The following is a 23,106-nucleotide window of genomic DNA, read 5'->3' as shown; positions in this document are numbered from 1 at the left end:
TACGCAAGGTTGCCATAAGATGGAGCCAACTCGATGGCAACTAACAACAATGAATCTTTGAATTGTATTTTCACAGAAACCTAGAATTTTGGTCAGTTTGGCTAACTACCTGTCCCTCATGCCATCAGTATTAGTTCTAGACCTCGATACAGAATTTACTGGTTACAACAGGCAAGACTGAGCTTCTGTTCCCACACTTGGAAGTGTGGCACTGTGGGTTTCTCTCACTGGCCACTATTAAAATGTCTAGCGTCCTATGGAAACTGTTAGTTAACGCTGGGACCTCAGGAGAGAAATACGAGAAATAGTCCTCATATTTTAAATATCATTGAGCCTTAGGGACCCCAGGAGAGAAATATGAGAAATATTCCTCATATTTCAAATATCATTCATGGAAGATGCTTATATTCATTATTTTCAAAGACCTTGAATAGTAGCTAGCACCTTGTATTTAGTACATCTTTAATGAATAATTATTGAGTGAGTAAATCAAACATGATCCCAAATAAGGAATGTGTCTTATATTAATTAAAATAGCAGTCAATAATGTGCCAGATATAGCCTATATTTTCTTTATTACTGCCATTTGGAAAATTGAGGATGTGCTCTAGCAATTCAAATCTCCCTCAGAGGTAGGTTTAGTAACCTTCAAGATGGATCTTGACAGCTCTCTCCTGGGGTCCCCAAGGCTCACTAAACGTTTCTGTAGGACACTGGACATTTTCATAGTGGCTGGTGAGATAACCCAGTGTCCACACTTCCAAGTGTGGGAGCAGAGGCTCAGTCTTGCTTATTGCAACCATTCAGTGCTAGAACTGATGCTAATGGCGTGAGGGATAGGTAGTTTGCAGGCTGGTAAAACAATCATGAAGATGGCGCTGAACTGGGCAACGTCTGATTTTAAGTTGGCTCAAATTCTACTTTTCTATTTCAGAGGATGTGGAAATTTTTTTTTGTTTTCTGTTCCTTGTGCTGGCACAGAACTAAAACTCAAGTGCAAGGGGAGGCTGGATATAGACTAAGGTAGGAGCTGTGAGCCAAGGGTGAGAGGTGAGAGGGTTATACCTGCTATGAATATTTTCCCAACTCGTCTAGCCAGATTTAACGGTATAGTCTCTGTGCTCCCAAAGTATTTTGCATATAAGGAGAACACACCACTTATAACATGAGAAAATTATTTGTCTTCATCGCTATCTCAATTGATGGGCTGCCAGCACAATGAAGACAAGGAGAAAATTTTATTTATCTCTGTATCTCTTGAAGCAATAAGCATGGCCTCTGGCTAAATGCTTGTCAGATAAATGAATGAATAAAAGAATGAATAAATGAATTGTATCTTAGTTACTACTCTAATTTTTCAACATGCTCCAGAACAAGAAGGGCATGGTCTGATTTGGTGATTATTTTTTCTCATCTCAAATCTTCCCTATTACGCCAAGAATCTGCCTTGCCAGCTTTGTGAAAATACTGAGTTTTAAAATGAAATAAACAAAAACAAACACCCACTATATGAAATCATGAAAAATACATGTAAAGGAAATGACAGGTAATTTTTCTTGTAAAAGTAAATGCACTACTGTCATCCAGGTGACCAATGTTACAGGTGAATGTCTGAAAAATCAAAATTTATATTTATAAATTTCTTTAATAATAGAAATTGATCTCCTATTAATAAATGCTTATATATTACACAATAGTAAACTTTACTAAAGTGTAATAAAAGGGGTTGAGAGGTGAAGAGGAGAAGGGAGAAGCCAGCCTGAATGATAGAAGTCAGAATTTATAGAAAGCAGCGCAGTTTTATTGCTTTCAATACTGTGATCTGCCAATAAAATCTGTCTAAGGAGACATCTACTTAATGACATGGATCTTTATTTTATGGCTGAATCTTTTTGCCTAAAGACCACTGTATATGCCAAAGCCATGAAAATAATATATTCTTTTTATATAGGTTGCAGGTGCTCCCTCTATTTTGCTTAGCAAATGTATTCCTTGCAGACAATTCAAAGGTAAATTTCAGCTTAGTGAGAGTCAAAAATTGTGTATTACTGTAATATCTGAATTCATAAGATTTTACTGTAATTCATAGAAGAAATCATCTTTGAAAAATGAATGTAGTCCAATGTTTGAAGTGTTAAATATTTTAAAAAATAAAAATAGAAACAAAATGTAAAGTTTTTCAAATAAGATGAACATTAATTATTGATCAAGCTAGATATAACAGAAATCTATCTTCAAAGCATTTGCTTTCCTTTGTAAATTCCTTGAGGGCAAAGATCACGCTTCTGCCTCAACTTCAAAACTTTATACACCCCAAGACTGACATCAATGCTGTGCTTTCTGATGACAGTTATCATCTTAAGAAGAGGTGTGTAAAAGTGACACTATGAGGTTCTCAGATATTCTAGTTTTTCTACTCACTGATTCTGGGTGTAGGCTGCAAGTAATTTACTGGCACCCATCCTGGAAAGGAAGAGAAAGAAATTTATGTATTACCATTACATCTGGAGACTTTTTAAAACCTTTCCACATAAAAAAACCTCAAAATCTCTGATATTCTATTTCTAGCAAAGAAAATAATGGGGTAGAGGGAAGTCATGAAATAAAATATGCTCTCCCCTGTGCTTCTGAGCTAATGAAGAGGGGATAAGTTTGGTGTCACTCATTAGGAAACTGGCATTACCTCACCTTTGTCAGAAAAGAGACTAAGCTTGTGTACCTGCACACTGTTTCAGGGATGGAGCTGGGGACTGGTGGGGTGGGCGAAGCTGGAGAAAGTCCACCACAAAGGAGGAAATTTTCCTTGATTCTTTGCATTTTTGAAAAGTATATTCCATAATATATCTCTGTGTTAACATGAAATTTTATTTCAATTTTTGTGTACAATTAATTTGTTGTGATACATCTCTGAGTAAAATTGATACTTGGGATAGATATACCAAGTGCATCTCCTGGATTTGAGTATCTAGTGGCTCACTGTTTGATTCCTGAGTTTGAGATGCTTGAAAGAGTAAACAAGCTGGAATCTGGGATAAAACAAAAAGGCTATTTGAGGGAATCAATCCCATGGATATTTAAATCATCAGAGCTAACAGCGATTTATTCCGTAGTGAAGAGCTTGAAGAAAGAAAACTTGAGGTTTTCCTTGACCCAAAGATTTTTCCTCCTGATGATGTAGAAGGACCTCTTTCTGCCAAATGAAGTCTGCCAAAAGGCACATATTTCTTCTTGTTTAGTCATTAATAGGGAGAGAAGAAGAGGCTCAGTTCATTCGGAGAACAATTCTAGAGAAATTAAAGAAGGTAATTAAATGACTATTTAGTCTTGTGCTTTCTGGGTTACAAACAGTTCTGATTCTTCCCGTAAATACTGTAAGTACAAAACAGACATTTATTATATACTATATACTAAACTATATAATACTATTTTATATACTACATGCTCTTGTTGTTACGTTCCCCACAATATAGTGCATGCTATACCATAGTATTGTTGTTAGCTGTTGTAGAGTTGGCTCCTACTCACAGCAACCCCACGTACAACAGAATAAAACGTTGCCCGGTCCTGCGCAATGTTCACAATTGTTCATATACTTGAGTCCATACATCAAATATTTTGCTTTCTGCATGCTATCTTGTTTTTTTAACTATCTCATGCAAAGTATGTTGATCAAAACTTGAACAAATACTTAAGAATGGTGAGGCTTAAGTGATGGTAGGATTCTCTCTCCTGCTTTCCTGCTCCATTTAAATAATCTATTGTCAGTGTGACTCTTATAACATTGTTTTTCTAACCCTGAGATAAAAATACTATTAACTCTTGCTTTTTTCAGTTAAAGCTCATGCTTATTCAGTACATCCAATGGCATTTTGAATTTTATTGTTATGTGTTTCCTGGTATGGAGCCCTGGTGGTGCAGTGGTTAAGAGCTCAGTTATCAGCAGCTTTACTTGATTTATTTTCAATTCTAACTCATGGTGACTCTGTGTGTCAGAGTAGAACTGTGCTCCACAGGGTTTTCTTTCCTTTTTATTTTTTTAATTGTACTTTAGATGAAGGTTTACAGAACAAATAGTTCCTCATTAAACAGTTAGTACACATATTGCCCTATGACAATGGTTAAGAACCCTACTACATGTCAACACTGTCCTTATTCAACCTTGGGTTCCCTATCACCAGCTTTCCTGTCCCCTCCTGACTTCTAGTCCTTGTCCCTCGACTGTTGGGCCCCATTAGTCTTGTTTTCTTTTATGGGCCTGTCTAATCTTTGGCTGAATGGTGAACCTCGGGAGTGACTTCATTACTGAGCTAAAAGGGTGTCTGGGGGCCATACTCTCGGGAGTTTCTCCAGTCTCTGACAGGCTAGTAAGTCTGGTCTTTTTTTGTGAGTTAGAATTTTGTTCTACATTTTTCTCTAGCTCTGTCCAGGACCCTCTGTTGTGATCCCTGTCAGAGCGGTCAGTGGAGGTAGCTGGGCACCATCTAGTTGTACTGGACTCAGTCTGGTGGAGGCCATTGTAGTTATGGTCCATTAGTCCTTTGGACTAATCTTTCCCTTGTATCTTGTATTATTCATTCTCCCTTGCTCCCAAAGGGGTGAGACCAGTGGAGTATCTTAGATGGCTGCTCATAGGCTTTTAAGACCCCAGATGCTACTCACCAAGGTAGAATGTAGAACATTGTCTTTATAAACTGTATTATGCCAATTGAGCTAGATGTTCTCCAAGACCATGGTCCCCATAGCCCTCTGCCCAGCAATTCAGTATCTCAGGGATTTTGGATATGTCTATAGAGCTTCCATGGCCTTTCCTTGTGCAAATTGTGCTGGCTTCCCCAGTATTGTGTACTGTCTTACCCTTCACCAAAGTTACCACTTATCTATTGTCTATTTAGGCTTACCCCCAACCCCCCCATCCCTCGTAACCAACAAAGATTGTTTCTTTTTGCGTGTAAATTTTTTCATGAGTTTTTACAGGAGTGGTCTCATACAATATTTGTCCTTTTTCACTTGATTTATTAATTTCTGTATTTTGGATAAAGATGTTTATAAGGCATTTGTATAGCTCATCAAGAAGTGATAGGTCCTACAAAACAACTGATCCCCAAGGGTTACAACTTGTTATATAATCCACTGCCCAACCTACTGTGATGTAATTGCAAATCTCTATTTATGTGCTCACCCATGTAACACTACCACGATTAAGGTCATACATCCATAGCTTTGTGATGAGAATATTGTTTAGAATCCCAAAATTTCCTGCGTGCCAAATTGATTTCATCCAGTGTATTCTCATTGTTTATGTAGCCTGTCACTTAAACATGGAAAGAAATTAAATTGGTGTGGAAAAATCACTATTCAAAATGTCAAATGTGGTTGCTTCTTTATCTCTTAAGATATTCCAGTAAGTTTTTTACTGAATGTATGAGGAATTGTTCTCATCAGGTATTAATTTTAAGCTATCTAGATTATCAGGATCAAGGCATTTCTGGAAAATTGTGGGCATGTCAGGCTCTTTTCTCCCATCTCAAAATCTGCTGCCGACGAGTTGATTCCAACTCATAGTGACCCTATAGGACAGAGTAGAACTGTCTCATAGGGTTTCCAAGGAGCAGCTGGTGGATTTGAACTGTTGAACCTTTTGGTCAGCAGCCGATCTCTTAACCACTGCACCACCAGGGCTCCAATCTCTATGATGTCTTAAATATAAAGGCTTTAGGGGTCTCTGGAAACTTGACATTAGACCACACTCAGGTATCAGACACTCCTTCCTGGTCTCTCTGGGCTCTCCACATATAACACACTGAAGCGTATTAGTCATACACACATCGCCCACACTGTGCTGTCAACCTGTTCAACGGATGGATTCAGTCTTACTCCTTTTTATAACTTCCTCGAACCTGTTTAGTGTCATGCATAAGTATGTATTGTATTATACTGAATTTTTAAAGAGATATTTCTTTAAGGATCTGATAAAAAGACACGAAGGAAAGTAAAATCTGTTTTTGATTTTATGAATTGTCTCCTAAAGACATCTTTCTCACCTCCCCCAAATAGTGACAAAGTATATAGTTCTTTAAAGGCTGCAATTGTATCTTCTAAATCATTAATATTTTTATATATTTTTAATGTAATGACAACCTAGGATGGTGGGCTCAATTCATAAAATCAATATAGAGCAACTTATTTTGCTATATGATCATATTATTAAATAACTATCAATGTTCTTCCATGGTCAGCTGTGAAAATGACTTTAAATGTCAGTATTAAGGTTTGCCTCGTATAGCAGAAATTAATTGGGTTTGGTCAGTCTCTAAAATTAATAATAGTTTAAACCTCACATCCAGTGTACATGTTCTTCTATTGTGCTTGGAAGATTGATTACAGGATTAAAGGCTTAATTTAGTGGCAAAGACAAGCTACTGAAACAGGATCTTTCCCCCTTTATCACATTACTTTATTCTGAGTCATTTCTGTCTTCTGTACTGAGGCATCCTTAACCTGTTGAAACTTGGGAGTATGCACCATAAGGGGTGAACAGGTCTAGAGCTTTGATAGAAAATCAGTTTTTTCAAAAAACCACCATTTTGCTGATCCTTATCTTCAGGGCTGGAGAGCTCCATGTAGCATGAATAGCATGCTGAGCTAGATAGTGCTCACACTCAAGTGAGAGAACACAAATACAATCACCAGAACTCTATCTAAACAGAACTCAAAGTAATCTTCCAGCTGAGTGATAAATAAAGTAAGTTGCTTATTATTATTCTTATGTCAAACAGAATATAAAGATAAGAAAAGGTTGGACAGCTTCCTAAGGCCATGTGGCAATTTGTTGTTAAAATTTAAATAGGATTAAATTTGGGTTGCCAATTCCCTGATCTCAATAATGACACTTTTTTTTCCTCCCAGCTCAACTTTGCAGACATGTGATTAACAATACTGTCCTAACTTTACATGAAGATATATCAATACAAAAAATATTATCACGGAGAAGTTTAGGTCTTTCACTATCTAATATTTGATTGTTGGACTTAAAAGTTTATCCCAATATTTTCCTTCAAAACAATGAACTGGTCTAACCTTGTCTTTTTTTTTATATCTCAAATTACCTGACTGTAGAACTATTAAATCAGTAATAAAAATAATAACAGCTAACATTTATTGAGTCCTTGTTAAATACCAGACACGCTGCCAAGTGGTTTATGGGAACCCTATCCAATATCATAAAAATCCCATGGGAAGACTCCTGGATTTCTACATGTTACATATAGCTCCATCTTCCAGTTCTGCACTTTGTTATATCAACCACACCCATAATGGTCATTTATGCTTCCCAGTTTCCGTTTCTTTAAAGTGGATTGAGAACGTACAAAGCACAATCCTTTTAGGTTGGTTTGAGTTTATTTTCCTAACAATATTATCTTTCACATACCTAATTCTAAAGCTTTTTTTTTACACATCAACTTAGTTGGGTCTTTACAAAATATTTGCATAGAAACAGCAAATTCTTTTTTATGTAGTCATGTGTCACTGCTTTATGTAATTTATGACTGAATTAAAGAATTATACAAACAAGAACAATTGGCACAGCAGGCTTAGTAATAAACACAACTCATTCTTGGTCTACATACACCCCACCTGTGGGGTCAGAAGTTTGCAGGTGGGCGAGAGGGCAGCAGGTAAGCATCAGTCAGTAGGTTGTACAGAGGGAAAGAAGAGTTGCTTCATCAAGCAAATCATTTGGGGGGTGCAGATAAAAGAACTTCTACTGTATTTGATACTTTAACTTTGTATGTATTATTTTGATAAAATTAAAATAAAATATAAAATTACTAAAAAATGGAAGGGAAAGGGGGAAGAGGGTTTAGGCATCCTGCCCCAAATCACAAAACTAGAGGTGGAACTAGGCATTAACTCAGGACAGAGATTATTGTTGTGGCTTGGCTGGGCTTCTGCAATGCAGAAAGGGGATTTTGAGACAGTTAGAGTCTCAGCAGGAGTACAGAAGATAGAAGACAGAAGTGATGAGAAAATATTATCAATATGTAAAAAAAAAAAAAAAAAAGCAGGTGCCATAGAATTGACTCTGACTCATGGCGATCCCCTGTGTCTCAACAGAACTGCACTCCATAGGGTTTTCTTTTTTTTAATGTATATATTTTTTATTATACTTTAGGTAAAGGTTTACAGAACAAATATTTTCTCATTAAACAGTCAGTACACATATTGTTTTATGACATTGGTTAACAACCCCACGGCATGTCAACATGCTCCCTTCGTGGCCTAGGAGGACCCTTTTTTTTTTTTTGGTGAAAATATACATAGCCAAAGATACACCACTTCAAACATTTCTACATGTATAATTCAGTGACGTCGATTATGTTCTTCTAGTTGTGCTGTCATTCTCACTTTAGATGAAGGTTTACAGAACAAAATAGTTTCTCATTAAACAGTACACATATTGCCCTATGACAATGATTAGGAACCCCACTACCTGTCAACACTGTCCTTACTCAACCTTGGGTTCCCTATCACCAGCTTTCCAGCCCCCTTCTGCCTTCTAGTCCTTGTCCCTGGACTGCTGTGCCTCATTAGTCCCATTTTGTTTTATAGGGCTGTCCAATCCCTGGCTGAATGGTGAACCTTGGGAGTGACTTGACCACTGAGCTAAAAGGGTGTCCGGGGGCCATACTTCCAGGGTTTCTCCAGTCTCTGTCAGGCCAGTATATCTGGTCTTTTTTTGTGTGTTAGAATTTTGCTCTACATCCTTCTCCAGCTCTGTCCAGAACCCTCTGCTGTGATCTCGGTCAGAGCAGTCGGTGGTGGTACCCCGGGCACCATCTATCTGAACTGGACTCAGTCTGGTGGAAGTCTTGGCAGCTGTGGTCCAGTCTTTGGACTAATCTTTTCCTTGCATCCTGTTCTCTTCATTCTCCCTTGCTCCTGAAGGGGTAAGACCAGTGGAGTATCTTAGATGGCTGCTTACAGACTTTTAAGACCCCAGACACTACTCACGAAGGTAGAATGTAGAACGTTGTCTTTATAAACTGTGTTATGCCAATTTAGCTAGATGTTCCCTGAGATCATGGTCCCCATAGCCCTCCGCCCAGCAATTCAGTCCCTCAGGGAGTTTGGATGTGTCTATAGAGCTTCCATGACCTTTCTTTGTACAAGTTGTGCTGGCTGCCCCAGTATCGTGTACTGTCTTACTCTTCACCAAAGTTACCACTTATCTATTGCCTATTTAGTATTTCCCCCTTACACCTCCCATCCCTCATAACCGACAAAGACTGTTTCTTTTTGTGTGTAAACTTTTTCATGAGTTTTTACAATAGCGGCCTCATACAATATTTGTCCTTTTGTGATTGATTTATTTCACTCAGCATAATGCCCTCCAGTTTCATCCATGTTATGAGATGCTTCACAGACTCATCATTGTTCTTTATTGTTGCATAATACTCCATTGTGTGTACGTACCATAGTTTGTTATCCATTCATCTGTTGATGGGCATCTAGGTTGTTTCCATAATTTCGCTATTGTGAACAATGCTGCCGTGAACACGGGTGTGTATATGTCTATTCCTGTGACAGCTCTTACTTCTCTAGGATATATTCCTAGGAGTGGGATTGCTGGATCATATGGTATTTCTATTTCTAGCTTTCTAAAGAAGCGCCAGATCATTTTCCAAAATGGTTGTATCGTTATGCATTCCCACCAGCAGCGCATAAGAGTTTCGCTCTCCCCGTAGCCTCTCCAACATTTGTTATTTCCAGTGTTTTTGATTCGTGTCAGTAATGCTGGGGTGAGATGGTATCTCACTGTGGTTTTAAGTTGCATTTCTCTAATGGCTAGTGAACGCGAGCATTTCCTCATGTATCTGTTGGACGCTTGAATGTCTTCTTTGGTGAAGTGTTTATTCATTTCCTTTGCCCATGTTTTAATAGGATTATTTGTCTTTTTGTTGTAGAGGTGTTGGATTTTCTTGTAGATTATGGAGATTAGACCTTTGTCGGACTTGTAGTGTCCAAAAGTTTTTTCGCAGTCTGTAGGTTCTCTTTTTACTCTTTTGGTGAAATCTTTTGAAGAGCATAGGTGTTTGATTTTTAGAAGATCCCAGTTATCTAGCTTATCTTCTGGAGTTTGTGTGTTGATGGTTATAGTTTGTATCTGGTTAATGCCGTGTATTAGGGCCTCCATAGGGCTTTCAATGGCTAAGTGTTTGGAAGTAGATAGCCAGAACTATCTTCTGAGGCACTTCTGAGTGGACTTGAATGGTTTGCAGCTGAGAGCGCGAACTGTTTGCTTCACCCAGAACCGTGCAATTGTGATTTCCTTAAGCTAACCCCTGTACTACTTGACTTTCTTCCTCACTGGTTCAAAACAAAAAGGGTTTCAGCAAACAAATTTGGCCAACTGATACTGCTAACTACTTTCAAAACTGGTTTTTGGAACCCTGAAATTGAAGGAATCCCAGACTGAAAGGGAGTCACTTCTCTAGAACAAACAATAAACAACACAGAAGAACCACTGGCCCACTGATTCCATGGGGAACCAGGGTTGGGATCAAGCTTAGTAGAAATCTGTGATAAGAAACAGAAATTAAAATGAAGTGATCTGAATCTTTCCATCCACTTCCTTCTAATCCTTGGGTTTTACATGTTCTAAGGAGCCCCAGTAGCTCGTGATTAAGAGCTCGGCTGCTAACCAAAAGGTCAGCAGTTTCAACCACCAGGCGCTCCTTGGAAACTCTATGGGGCAGTTCTACTCTGTCCTACAGGGTTCCTATGAGTCGGAATTGAAACAATGGCAATGGATTTGGTTTGGTTTGGTTTAGTTTAAAGAGCCCTGCTGGTGCAGTGGTTAAAGTGCTCTACTGCTAACCGAAACATCAGCAGTTCGAAATCACTAGTGCCTCCACAGGAGAAAGACATGGCAGTCTGCTTTCGTAGAGATTTACAGCCTTGGAAACCCTATGGGGTCACTATGAGTTGGAATCCACTCAGTGGCAGTGGGTTTGCGTTTGGTTTTTTATTTTGATCAAGTCATTCTTTGGGTAAGATTATCTAAACACCAGTTTAGAAGAACTTCCTAGCCTCCTGGAAGGGATTATTTTATAGTTGCTGTTTGAAAATGCTTCAGAATGGATTATTATGTTTTTCCACTAAGTATTAATGATCAAGTTTATGTTAAATGCTTTCTCTGTTTCTTTCCTCGGCATTTTTGAAGTTATTTCGTTCCAGAAGAAAATTAGAAAGGTATTAAGTTTTCTACAACTTCATAAGGAATTCGTAAAAAGGCTAAGGTCTCAGCTATTTTTTCAATAAAGTTATGTGAAATTGCTCAAAATGTTTGTACATGGACCATCACTTTCATGTACTTTCAAAAACAGACATTTCATTTTTAACTGATCTGGTTTTACCAACAGTTCTTGTAATCATTTGGCTGTCTATGCGGTTGAGTTTTTTTTTTTTTAGAGCAACTAGAACTTTTATTTACTGTTGGTGGTACTCAAAATGTACAACCAGTTTGGGAAAAACAATCTAGTGATTTAACTTTTTTTTTTATTATTCTACTTTAAGTGACAGTTTACAGTTCACGTTAGTCTCTCATACAAAAATTTATATGTACATTGTTATGTGACCCTAATTGCTCTCCCCATACTGTGACAGCACACTCCTCCTTTCCACCCCTGATATTCCATGTCCATTCAGCCAGCTCCTGACCCTCTCTGCCCTCTCATCTCACCTCCGGACAGGAACTGCCCCTTTAGTCTCATGTATCTACTTGAGCTAAGACGTATACTCTTCACGAGTATCATTTTATGTCTCATAGTCCAGTCTAATCTTTGCCTGAAGAGTTGGCCTTGGGAATCGTTTCAGTTCTGGGTTGACAGAAAGTCTGGGGGCCATGCTTTCCGAGGTTCCTCCAGTCTCAGTCAGACCATTAAGTCTGGTCTTTTTAGTAGAATTTGAGTTCTGCACCCTACTTTTCTCCTGCTCCAACAGAGACTTTCTGTTGTGTTCCCTTCCAGGGCGGTCATTGGTGGTAGCTGGGCACCATCTAGTTCTTCTGGTCTCAGGATGATGAGGTCTCTGGTTTATGTGGCCCTTTCTGTCTCTTGGGCTAATACTTCCCTTGTGTCTTTGGTGTTCTTCATTCTCCTTTACTCCAGGTGGGCTGGGACCAGTTGATGCATCTTAGACGGCCGCTTGTTAGCTTTTAGGACCCCAGATGCCATTCGTGTGTGGTTGAGATTTAAAGTGCCTTCATATAAAACAGTATCCCAACCTCAGTATCGTTTTGGAGGAAAGATTATAAACAATGGGTTAATGATTAAGTTAACTGAGTGCAAAAGTAAAGAACTTGTGAGTAAACTGCTGATTTTATGATATAAGGATTAGAAACTTAGTTAATGAACTAAAAGGAAACACAAATGTAAAAGGGAGTAACAGGGCAAGATCCAATCCCAGTACTTGTACTGAAGTTTCCTTTTCAGGGCACTCTGAGTAAAGCCATGCTTTAGCTGACTCAGCTTCCTACACTCTGCTGTCTGCTGAGTTCACGCACAATCATGCCGTGCTCCCTGTCCAATGCCCTATTGTAATCCCACACTTTTTAGGATGCTTGTATGCAACATATTATAAATCATATCATGTCCAGTGACAGTCTGAGAGACATAATTAGCCCAAGACGTGGCCTCTGACGTGGAAACAGTACTGAAAAGAGGCAGGGGGCCTGAGCCCCAGACTTGACTCTGCAGTTATCTCATGGGAAGCCGACTGACTCAGCTTTTCTGGGCCATAATTCTCTCATCTTACAAGAAGCCCTGGTGGTGCCATGCTTAAGTACTTGTCTGCTAACTGAAAGGTCAGCAGTTCAAACCTACCAGCCACTCTGTGGGAGAAAGCTGTGGGGCAGTCTGCTTCCATAAAGATTACAGCCTTGGAAACCCTATGGGGCAGTTCTACTTTGTCCTATAGGGTTGCTATGAGTTGGAATTGACTCAACAGCAGTGGATTTTGTTTTTTTGGTATGAGTCAGAATCGACTTGTTAGCAACAGGTTTGGTTTGGTTTGGAATTCTGTCATCAACAAAAGATCATAAAGTCCATTTCAGCTTTGTGATTCCAAGAAATGGGGGGGGTGAGGGGACTAAAGCAGGTCTCCATTATCATTCAATCACCAGGTTTTCCTCTTTTCTGTTGTATTGAGTCTCCTCCCACCCAAAGGCCTTCTTTCTTCTTTCTCCTCTCATTTGATTCCCATAGCCGTTCTCTGAGCTGTGGTGGGCTCACTGGCTGTCACACTAGCCTGCTCTACTCTTGCCACACCTTCTCCTCAGAAGTTTCACTCTCACCTATACTTGATTCGGTCTCAAATCTACACTTTCAGCATTGTCCTTCCCCGGGCTTCAATTCCACTTCTCCCAATTTCAGCATCCACATGGGTGTCTCATTGTTGGATCAAATGCAAATAGTCTTAAATGAAACTCATCATCTTTTCCCAAGCCATCTGTGCCTCTGAACTTGCACATGTGTGTCTATGACAGACGCTCTTCCTCCCATACAGGCTTGGAAGTCTGACATTTTCCCCTGCTTCTCCCACCCCCATTTCCAGACAGTCACCTTTTGATCCTTTCTTTATGTATCTCATGTGCATTCTTTTTTTTTTTTTTTTTTTTTTAACAACTCCCCACCATTCCAGCCAAGGTCCTTAGCACATCAAAGCCCAGACTATTGTAACTTTCTCTAAACTGGTATTCCTGATTTCAGTCTCCACTTTAATCTTAATTTATCAAATTAATTGTTTAAAAATTGCTGTGCTCATGCTAATCCCCTCCTCAAAAAGCTCTATTTGCTTCTCACTGTTACAGGATCCAGTCCAAGTCTGCATTCAGTGCTCACTAAAATAGGGTCCCTCCTACCTGTGTAACTCAGAACTTCCCTATACAAATTTTAAAATCCCTGGAATAGGCCTCATCTATTTCTATTTCCCAGCCTGAATAGCTAACCCTCTTTCGTCTCTTTGAAAAATTCCTAATCCTTCTTAAAGATCTGAAGTTGATGGCTTCATCTCTCCATGTTCAGAGTGATCGTCTGTCTTAGGCTGGGTTCTCTAGAGAAGCAAAACCAGTAAAGTGTATAAATATACATATATAGAGAGATTTATATCAAGGAAACAGCTCACGCAATTGTAGAGTCTAGAACGTCCCAAGTCCATGGATCAGGGTAGAGGCCTCTCTCAAGTCACGCAGCCACAGAAGCTGGCAAGCCCAAGATCATCAGGCAGAGAGCAGGGCTCCCATTCACAAGCTGTGCAGATCGATGAATCCCAGGTTCAGCAGATAAGCTGACAGCTCAAGTCCCAAGAACCAGAGATGAGACGACAGGAGGCAGCCGCAGGATCCAGAGAGAGCAAAAAGCCAGAATGTCTGCTTATATTCAGATGCAGGCCACACCCTCAAGGATACTCCCTTTCATCTAATTGGCTATTCACAGTATATTCAATCATGGGAGTGATTACATCAAAACACTGAGAATCATGGCCCAGCCAAGCTGACACACAATCTTAACCATCACATCGTCCTCTGAGCTCCTATAGTAGTTATAGCTCATGTAGGAGTTAGTCAACAGCACAGAGCTAACTGCATGTTAGGTTAAGCCCTCTACATATACTAACTCACCGTTCCTTAACCCTCTGAGGTAGGTGATAAGACCTACTTTACAGGTGAGAATGTGGCTCAGAGAGGTTACTAACTTGTCCAAGTCACAAAGTTATCAAGTGCTGGATTCATTCCAGGCTGTCTGGCCATAGACTTCCTGCCTTAAACATTATACCATATGGTCTATAGCAGCTTCTGTTGTTATATAAATCCTTTTGCATCAACTGTCTCAACCACATGCAAGCTCATTAGGAGAAAGTACTTTGTCTTTTCTGTAGCCTCTGACTAGCTCACAGATACTCAGTAAGTGCAACCAAAAAGGTAGAGGAAGCAAGTTTCTTAGCAGAAACAACAGCAAATCTCTGACAGTGTCTGTCATGCTTAAACCATACAGAGGCACACACACTTCTTGATCTTTCTTCTACTATGTTAAAAGTTCTGCGTATTTCACAGATCAGAAAACTGATATATTTATAATAAAAATATCTCATACATTTCTACATTTCAGAATGTGGGTCAGATAATGAAAAAAAAAAAAGAAAGAAAGAAAACCTTCCAATATTATAGCCTCCCTCCCTCTTTCTTCCTTCCTTTCTTACTCACCCAACAAATACTTGTTTTGTGCACACTATATGCCGGAAAAACAACCCTCTGAGTTTGGTATTTACGTTTCCATGCTAGATGCTAAAAGACAGAGGCAAGTAAGGTAAAGTCACATCAAAAGTAATATAAAGATTGCTAAAATTTATTGTGAACATACCATGAGCTAGGTATTAGGCCAAGAGCTTTACAGGTATTATATAAATTAATCCCCATAATAACTGTATCTGGTAATACTTTTATTATTTCAATTTTACATATAAGATGAGTAAATTGAGAGAGGTTAAATTAAGGAGATAGCCCAAGGTCGTATGACTTGTAAGCCATGGAGCTGGGATTCCAGTCCTGGTAGTTTGAGTCTACAGCCTGCACTCTTCACCTTTAAGTCAGACTCCTTCCAGGAGTAGACACAGCTACATGGCATACAGAGGGCATATGCAAAATCTATTTCATTTCCTTTGGGAAGAGTCCCAATAAATAGTATCAGGATACAACAGGAATGCTTCCAGTATCACCACAGACTTTACTCAAAAGCAGCTGTGTGACCTTTAACAAGTTAACCTCTCAGGACCTTATTCAATTCATTTGTAAAATGAAAAATTAGCACCAAATAATCTCTAGAACTTCTCCCAGACACAGATCTCCTATCATTCATTCTAAAGATGCAGCTGCAGGCAGTTTTTGTAGTTAGAAGAACGGGGTTTATTTAATAGCACAGCAACCCTCTTGGTCAGTGGCTGTCACGGTGACGGTATTGCATCTATCCTTTCAGGCTTGTCTCCGGTCTTCCTCAACCGTCTGGAAGACAATATGACTGCCCAATCCAAACATCATTCTGAAAACACCACACAATCTGTCCTTTTCACCACACTCTTCACTATATCCAGGTGTTTAGAAGCAAAGTCTCAATTTCTGAATTCTTTATTGTTCTGTTTGGTGGCTACAGGTTTTGTTCTTTGGATCTGAAACCTGCACTCAAGTTCAATATGGCATTGTGCTAAGTTCTGGCAGAAGAGGATAAAATAATACACCAATTTGGAAGGGCATCTGCATCACCCCTCCCCCCTACTGCGTCTTTCGGGCTTGCTTTGCTAACCAACGTGCTCCACTGCAAGCTTTTTCTCTTCCTCTGACATAAAGTCCCCAGGTCCTCTTCTGAGTTTGAGCTAGATTCTTTCTGGGTAACCACTCTATTGGCTTTGATGATGAGTGTTTTTACACTGGTGACTCCCTAATCTCTAAACTTTGTCTCTTCCCTGAGCTACAGGGTCATGTAAAAACTTGTTGAGTTCACATAGCCTTAGTTTTTCATCAGCACTTAAAACTGAGACCATCTAAATATGAAGTCCCCTCTTCTCTTCTGAACATGCTCCTCCTCCAGTGCCCGCCTCTCAGTGAATGGACCACTCAGTCACCCAAACCAGGGGCAACCCCTCACTGCCCATACGCCGTCAATAACCAAGTCCCCTTTATTCTCTCTTTAAACATTTCTTGAACATACCCATTTCCACTGCCACTTCCCTAGTTCAGGCCCCCATTTTTTCTTGCCTAGATAATTGCAATAGATATCTAAGAAGCATCTTTACTTAAATGTGTAACTGTTGTTGTTAATTGTGTGGAGTTGGCTCTGACTCAAGGCGACTCTATGTTGAACAGAATGAAATGCTCCTGGTTCTGCACCATCTTCACGATTATTGGTATGCTTGAATCCATTGTTGCAGCTGCTGTGTATTTTGAGCATCTTCCAACCTAGACGGTTCATCTTCCAACACTATATCAAACAATATTCCGTTGTGATCCATAAGGTTTTCACTAGCTAATTTTTGGGAGTAGATCACCAGGTCTTTCATCCTGATCTTCCAGGTCTGTCTTAGTCTGGAAGATCTGCTGAAACCTGTCCATCATGGGTGACCCTGATGGTATTTGAAATACCAGTGACATAGCTTCCAGCATTATAGCAACACTCAAGCTACTACAGTACGACAAACTGACAGATGGGTGGTGGGATGTGTAATGTTGTTGTTATGTGCCATCAAATAAATTCTGACTCACAGCCATCTCAAATTTAAAACATCTGAAATAGAAATATCCTTTTATCCTCAGCCCCTAAAACTGGTCCACTCCTATTCTATCACATCTCAGCTAAGATTTTTATTTGCCAACTCGCTCAAGCCCAAAACCTAAAAGTCACCCTTTATTCCTCTCTTTTCAGATCCCCCTGCCCCCACCCATCCAATCTATCAGCATATGCTGTCAGTTCTATCTTCAAAATATAGCTTAAATCTAAGTGTGTCTCATCATTTCTACTGAAACTAGTTTGGTCTAGGCCACCTCATTTTTCTCTTGGTTGACTTGTAACAACTTCCTAAATTGTCTATCTCCACATTTTTTTTTCCTTGAATTCCTCCCAAGCCTGTGTACTTTAAAACAACAACAACAACAAAAAAAAAAAAAAAAACCTCATTTCTTTCCTTAAAATCTTCCAGTGGTTTTCCATTGCAATTTTCATGAAATACAAACTCCTTTCCACAGTCTACCAGGCCCTACAAAAGTCAGACACTGCCTACATGCTCGCCCACTGTTCAGCATGCTCCAGCCACACTGGCTTTCTTTCTTTTTCCTTTAACCCACCTAGCTTGTCTTGCTTCAGGGCCATTGTCCTTGCCATCCTATCTTTTCTCAGATCTGCTCATGGCTGGTTCTTTTGCATCCTTCAGAATTCAGTTCAAATACCACCTCCTTAAGAGAGGTCTTTCTCCACCGCTCTAGCTAAAGTGGTGCTTCCTCTATCACTCTCTAGTACCTATTTATGGGATAACAATCAACTGAAAATACTCTGGAAAAAAGAAACAGAAAAGCTTACTGAAGCACGTTATTAAAATTAGAGACACCAGTTAAAAAGTTTAAAATAAAATGCTTAATATATTTATATTCACGTGCACAATTCAAAGCCTATATACTTCATAACCATGTAACAGTTTATTAGATACAACATTGAAAGCATATTAAATACAGACAATGAGCGATTCAGGTGGGTGAAAGGAGGAGAACAAGAAACATCAGATAGTATGACAGGATACAGAAGAAGGAGTCCTACTTTATAGGTAAATTCCCAAAGCTAAGGATGACTAGCCTTTCATCTTTTTTCTCTGTAATTCAGGTAAAAAAGGAGGTAGACAGTAAAAATGATATCCCTCTTCCTTCCTCTGCTTAGTTAAAATTTTCTGGAAGACACAATCTGACTGCTTAACCAACAATCATTTCTGGAAATACACTGTCTCTAGAGTTACATTAGAGGGTTTCTACATAAGGAAAAGCAAAGACTCAGTGCTAGGCTTTTGCTGGTTTAAGGGATCTGAATTGAGTTTCGTCTTTACGTCTCCCCACTTCAGTCCTCTGGAGAACCTCTATGTTTCAGGGCATATTTGTTCTTTGTCTTTCAGATAGGTTCTTTATCAAAGAGTAGTGATTACTGCACTGCCATTTGGAGTCCTTAAGTATAATGTATTATATTACTTAATACAAGTTCTGAAGTCAAATGATTAAAAAAAAAAAAATCTAAATTAGTTATCTCTTAGCATTAGTGTTTACATTTCTATCAGCAAACAGGAAATGAATGTTCAATCATATCAGCTATCTCATTTGCAAATGTTTTAGACTTCACTCTGAACAAAGATCTTTCTTATAATCTCATTAGTAACAAGGTTAAACTTGAAAATCTCCTAGTGGAAAGAGTATGATGTCTAATTTCCACTGTACTAGAGACCCTGTGTTGATGTTAGTGATAATGGGGTGGCCTTTGGAGAGAAAAGATAAAAAATGCAAGCTTATCTGAAGCACTATGCTTTCTTTATTTCTGCCACCAATCTCTACACATCAACTAAAAACAAGAGATATGGAATCCATCTTTCACATCATTTAGTATTTGTTTATTTGAATTTTACAGTCTTTCAACGATTGATTACTGCCAAATTGCAAAATATTCAGACAATAAAACATTGCTGCAAAGCATGTATGTTAAATGCTTCTTGAAAGGTTCACTGAAATTCAAACACTGCAACTATAATTAGAATATTAAGGGGAGTGGGGCCAAGATGGCAGAGCAGTCAGACACTTCTGGTGGACCCTCTTACAACAAAGACACAAAAAAACAAGTGGATTGATTATATATGGCAATCTGGGAGCCCTGAACATCAAAGGCAGAGTTAAGGAATCAGACAGAGTGGCAGAGGAAGGAAGAGATGGTTCGGAAGCAGCGAGGAATTGCCAAACATAACCTGGCGAGAGCCTGAGCCCCTTCAGGCCCGATCAGCTCATGGGTGAGTGGTGAGGCAGGCAAGCAGCGGTGCTCGGGAGGTGTGTCTGCCGCACTGGGAGAGACCCAGTGGCAGAGAGTCTACATGTCCGCCCAGAACAAGTGAGAAGGAGCCCTCGATCGGCAAAAGATAAGTATTTGCGTACATCCTAACCAGCGGATCAAAAACACCACCTTAGGGAAAAACCTCTCTCCCATTTACCTCCCTGCTCCCTGCTCTGCACTGCGACCTGGACCGGCTTCAACAACTAGCCCGTCCTCTGGGCCGGAAGTAACATCCGACACATGCCCAGCCATTCTCCCTGCCTTGGAGAGTGAACAAACTAACGAACAGGGGAAAAAATAAACTGCCAGCTCCCCTGAGTCAGGAACCCAGGCTAGGCACAGCTCCTTTGCCTCAGCGCAAACATAAGGGGTCCATGGACTTTGAGTGACTTTCCCCCTGCATAGACTGGTGCGGATCCATTTCAACAGCGTAGGCCCTCATTACCGCAGTACAACAGGGTATATGCTGGAACTCTAACTTCAACTGTTTCAGCTGTGAAGTGGCAGGTTCTTGATGTCTAACACTGCTCTGCTCATTAAGCAGGGTCTTCACCTACCCACTTCAGGGGCCTGAGGACTGGTGGCTCCACCCACACCACCTAGCCACCTGCGAGAGGTGCCCCCCAGTCCTTACAGCCATCAGCACTGGGTGCTCATAGTCCAGCAGCAAAACCCACCCACCTACATTCTCTAGGGAACAGGGACACGCCTTCCTCCTGGACACTCAGGGGTGGCTGTCAGCCCCATGCCTTGCTCAGAGTGTGTCCCCCTGCTGCAACCAGATGCCTGTGCCTACACCAATCACCCATGCCTGCCTAGAACTGTAAGTGAGAGCCTACATCACACATATGGTGGCTATCTACCTGGGCACCTAAGCTGATTCCATACAGGAGGAGTGGGCAGACTCCTAAGCTCACACACCTAGTAACAGATCTAACCACCCGGTGGCAGGACATTAGAGCTTCAAAGGTGCCTATAAACAAACCAGCTGATATGAGCAGCCTATTTGGGCATATCAAAACAAAACAAGAAGCTAGGACACAGTAAGCAAACACAAAATAAATAAATATAATAACTTATTGATGGCTTGGAGACAACAGTAAATACCAAATCAAATAAAGAGGCAATCCATAATGGCTTCAGCAAGCTCCCAAAATAAAGAATCTAGAAATTTTCCAGACGAGGAAAGTTTCTTGGACTTACTGGAGGCAGAATACAAAAGATGAATATACAGAACTCTTCAGGAAATTAGGAAGGAAATTAAGTAAAACACAGAACACGCAATAGAGGAAATTAAAAAGATTAGAGAAGAGCATATTGACAAATTTAACAGGCTGCAAGAATCCATAGAGAGACAGCAATCACAAATCCAGAAGATTAACAATAAAATTTCAGAATAAGACAACTCAATAGAAAGTCATAGGAGCTGAATTGAGGGAATGGAAGTCAGAATTAGTGAGATTGAAGTTAAAGCACTTGACACCAACTTATTTGTGGAAAATTAAGATAAAAGCATTTTAAAAAAATGAAGAAACCCTAAGAATTATGTGGGACTCTATCAAGAGGAATAACCTACAAGTGATTTGAGTACCTGAACTGGGGGGAATAACAGAAAATACAGAGAGAATTGTTGAAGATTTGTTGGCAGAAAATTTCCTGATATCGTGAAAGATGACAAGATATCTATTCAAGATGCTCATTGAACCCCACATTAGGTAGATCCCAAAAGAAAGTCACCAAGACGTATTATAATCCAACTTGCCAAAACCATAGATAAAGAGAGAATTTAAGAGAGGCTAGGGATAAATGAAAAGTCATCTACAAAGGAGAGTCAATAAGAATAAGCTTGAACTACTCAGCAGAAACCATGTAGGCAAGAAGCCAATGGGATGACATATATAAAGCCTTGAAGGAAAAAAACTGCAAGCCAAGAATTATATAACCAGCAAAACTGTCTCTCAGATATGATGGTGAAATTAGGGCATTGCCAGATAAACAGAAATTTAGGGAATTTGCAAAAACCAAACCAAAATTACAAGAAATACTAAAGGGAGTCCTCCAGTTAGAAAATCAGTAACATCAGATAACAATGCAAGATTAGAACACAAGACAGAGTAACCAGATATCAACCCACATAAGGAAGTCACAAAAATAAATCAAAGCTAAAACACTGAAAATAGGGAAACAGATGTCAATATGTAAAAGATGATAACACTAAAAGAAAAAAGAGGAATTTAAAAAATGTAGACATACATTTTTCTCATGGAGAGGAAGTTAAAGCGATACAAAGAAATAAAAGACTGGCATAAACTTAGAACAATAGGGGTAAATATTAAAGTAACCACAAAGGAAACTAACAATCCTACAAGTCAAAATGAAACAAACTAGAAAAATATAGACTCAGCAAACACAAAATCAACAACGATGAGAAGAAAATACATAAAGAAAAACGACTCAGCACAGAAAATTAAGTGGAACAAAGAAACCGTGAACAACACACAAAAAAAGACATCAAAATGACAGCACTGAACTCATACCTCTGAATAGTGATGCTGAATGTAAATGGACTAAAGGCACCAATAAAGAGACACAGGGTGGCAGAAAGGATAAAAAAACACAATCCGTCAATATGCTGCCTACAAGAGACACAACTTAAAATTAAAGACACAAACAAACTAAAACTCAAAGGATGGAAAAAAATATATGAAGCAAACGATACTCAAAAAAGAGCAGGAGTGACAATATTAATCTCTGAAAAAATAGACTTTAAAGTAAAATTCACCACAGAGAATAAGGAAAGACACTATATATCGATTAAAGGGTCAATACACCAGAAGGACATAACTACAATAAATACTTACCCACCCAATGATAAGGCTCCAAAATACATAAAACAAACTCTAACAACACTGAAATGAGAGACAGACAGCTTCACAATAGTAGTAGGAGACTTCAATATATCACTTTCAGTGAAGGACAGAACATCCAGAAAGAAGCTCGACAAAGACACAGAAGAGCTAAAAGCTACAATCAATCAACTTGATGTCATAGACATATACCGAACACTCCACCCAACTGTAGCCAAGTACACTTTCTTTTCCACGGCACAGGGAACATTCTCCAGAATAGACCACACATTAGGCCATAAAGCAAGCCTTAACAAAATCCAAAGCATCGAAATATCACAAAGCATCTTTTCTGACCATAAACCCATAAAAGTAGAAATCAACAACAGAAAAAGGAAAAAAAAATCAAACACATGGAAACTGAACAACACCTTGCTCAAAAACTACTGGGTTATAGAAGAAATTAAGGATGGAATAAAGACACTCATAAAATCAGACAAGAATAATAACACCTCCTACCAGAAACTTTGGGACACAGCAAAAGCAGTGCTTAGACGTCAGTTTATAGCAATAAAGGCACACGTCCAAAAAGAAGAAAGGGACATAATCAAAACTTTAACCCTACGACTGGCACAAGTAGA

General features: G+C 39.4%; 1 protein-coding gene across 2 annotated transcripts in view; it reads right to left on the bottom strand.

The window, feature by feature from the left end:
• CHST9 (carbohydrate sulfotransferase 9) overlaps nt 1-23,106 on the bottom strand; it is a 287,298-nt gene that overhangs the window by 125,807 nt on the left and 138,385 nt on the right. For both annotated transcript variants that reach the window (XM_004387756.1, XM_004387757.1), the window contains exon 3: nt 2,422-2,463. In XM_004387756.1, coding sequence (XP_004387813.1) covers nt 2,422-2,463 — 42 coding nt within the window. The remainder of the gene's footprint in view (nt 1-2,421; nt 2,464-23,106) is intronic.

This window comes from Trichechus manatus, unplaced genomic scaffold (assembly GCF_000243295.1).
Source record: "Trichechus manatus latirostris isolate Lorelei unplaced genomic scaffold, TriManLat1.0 scaffold00193, whole genome shotgun sequence".
In the NCBI taxonomy this organism is placed as follows: Eukaryota; Metazoa; Chordata; class Mammalia; order Sirenia; family Trichechidae; genus Trichechus; species Trichechus manatus.
This window is presented reverse-complemented; position numbering and strand designations above follow the sequence as displayed.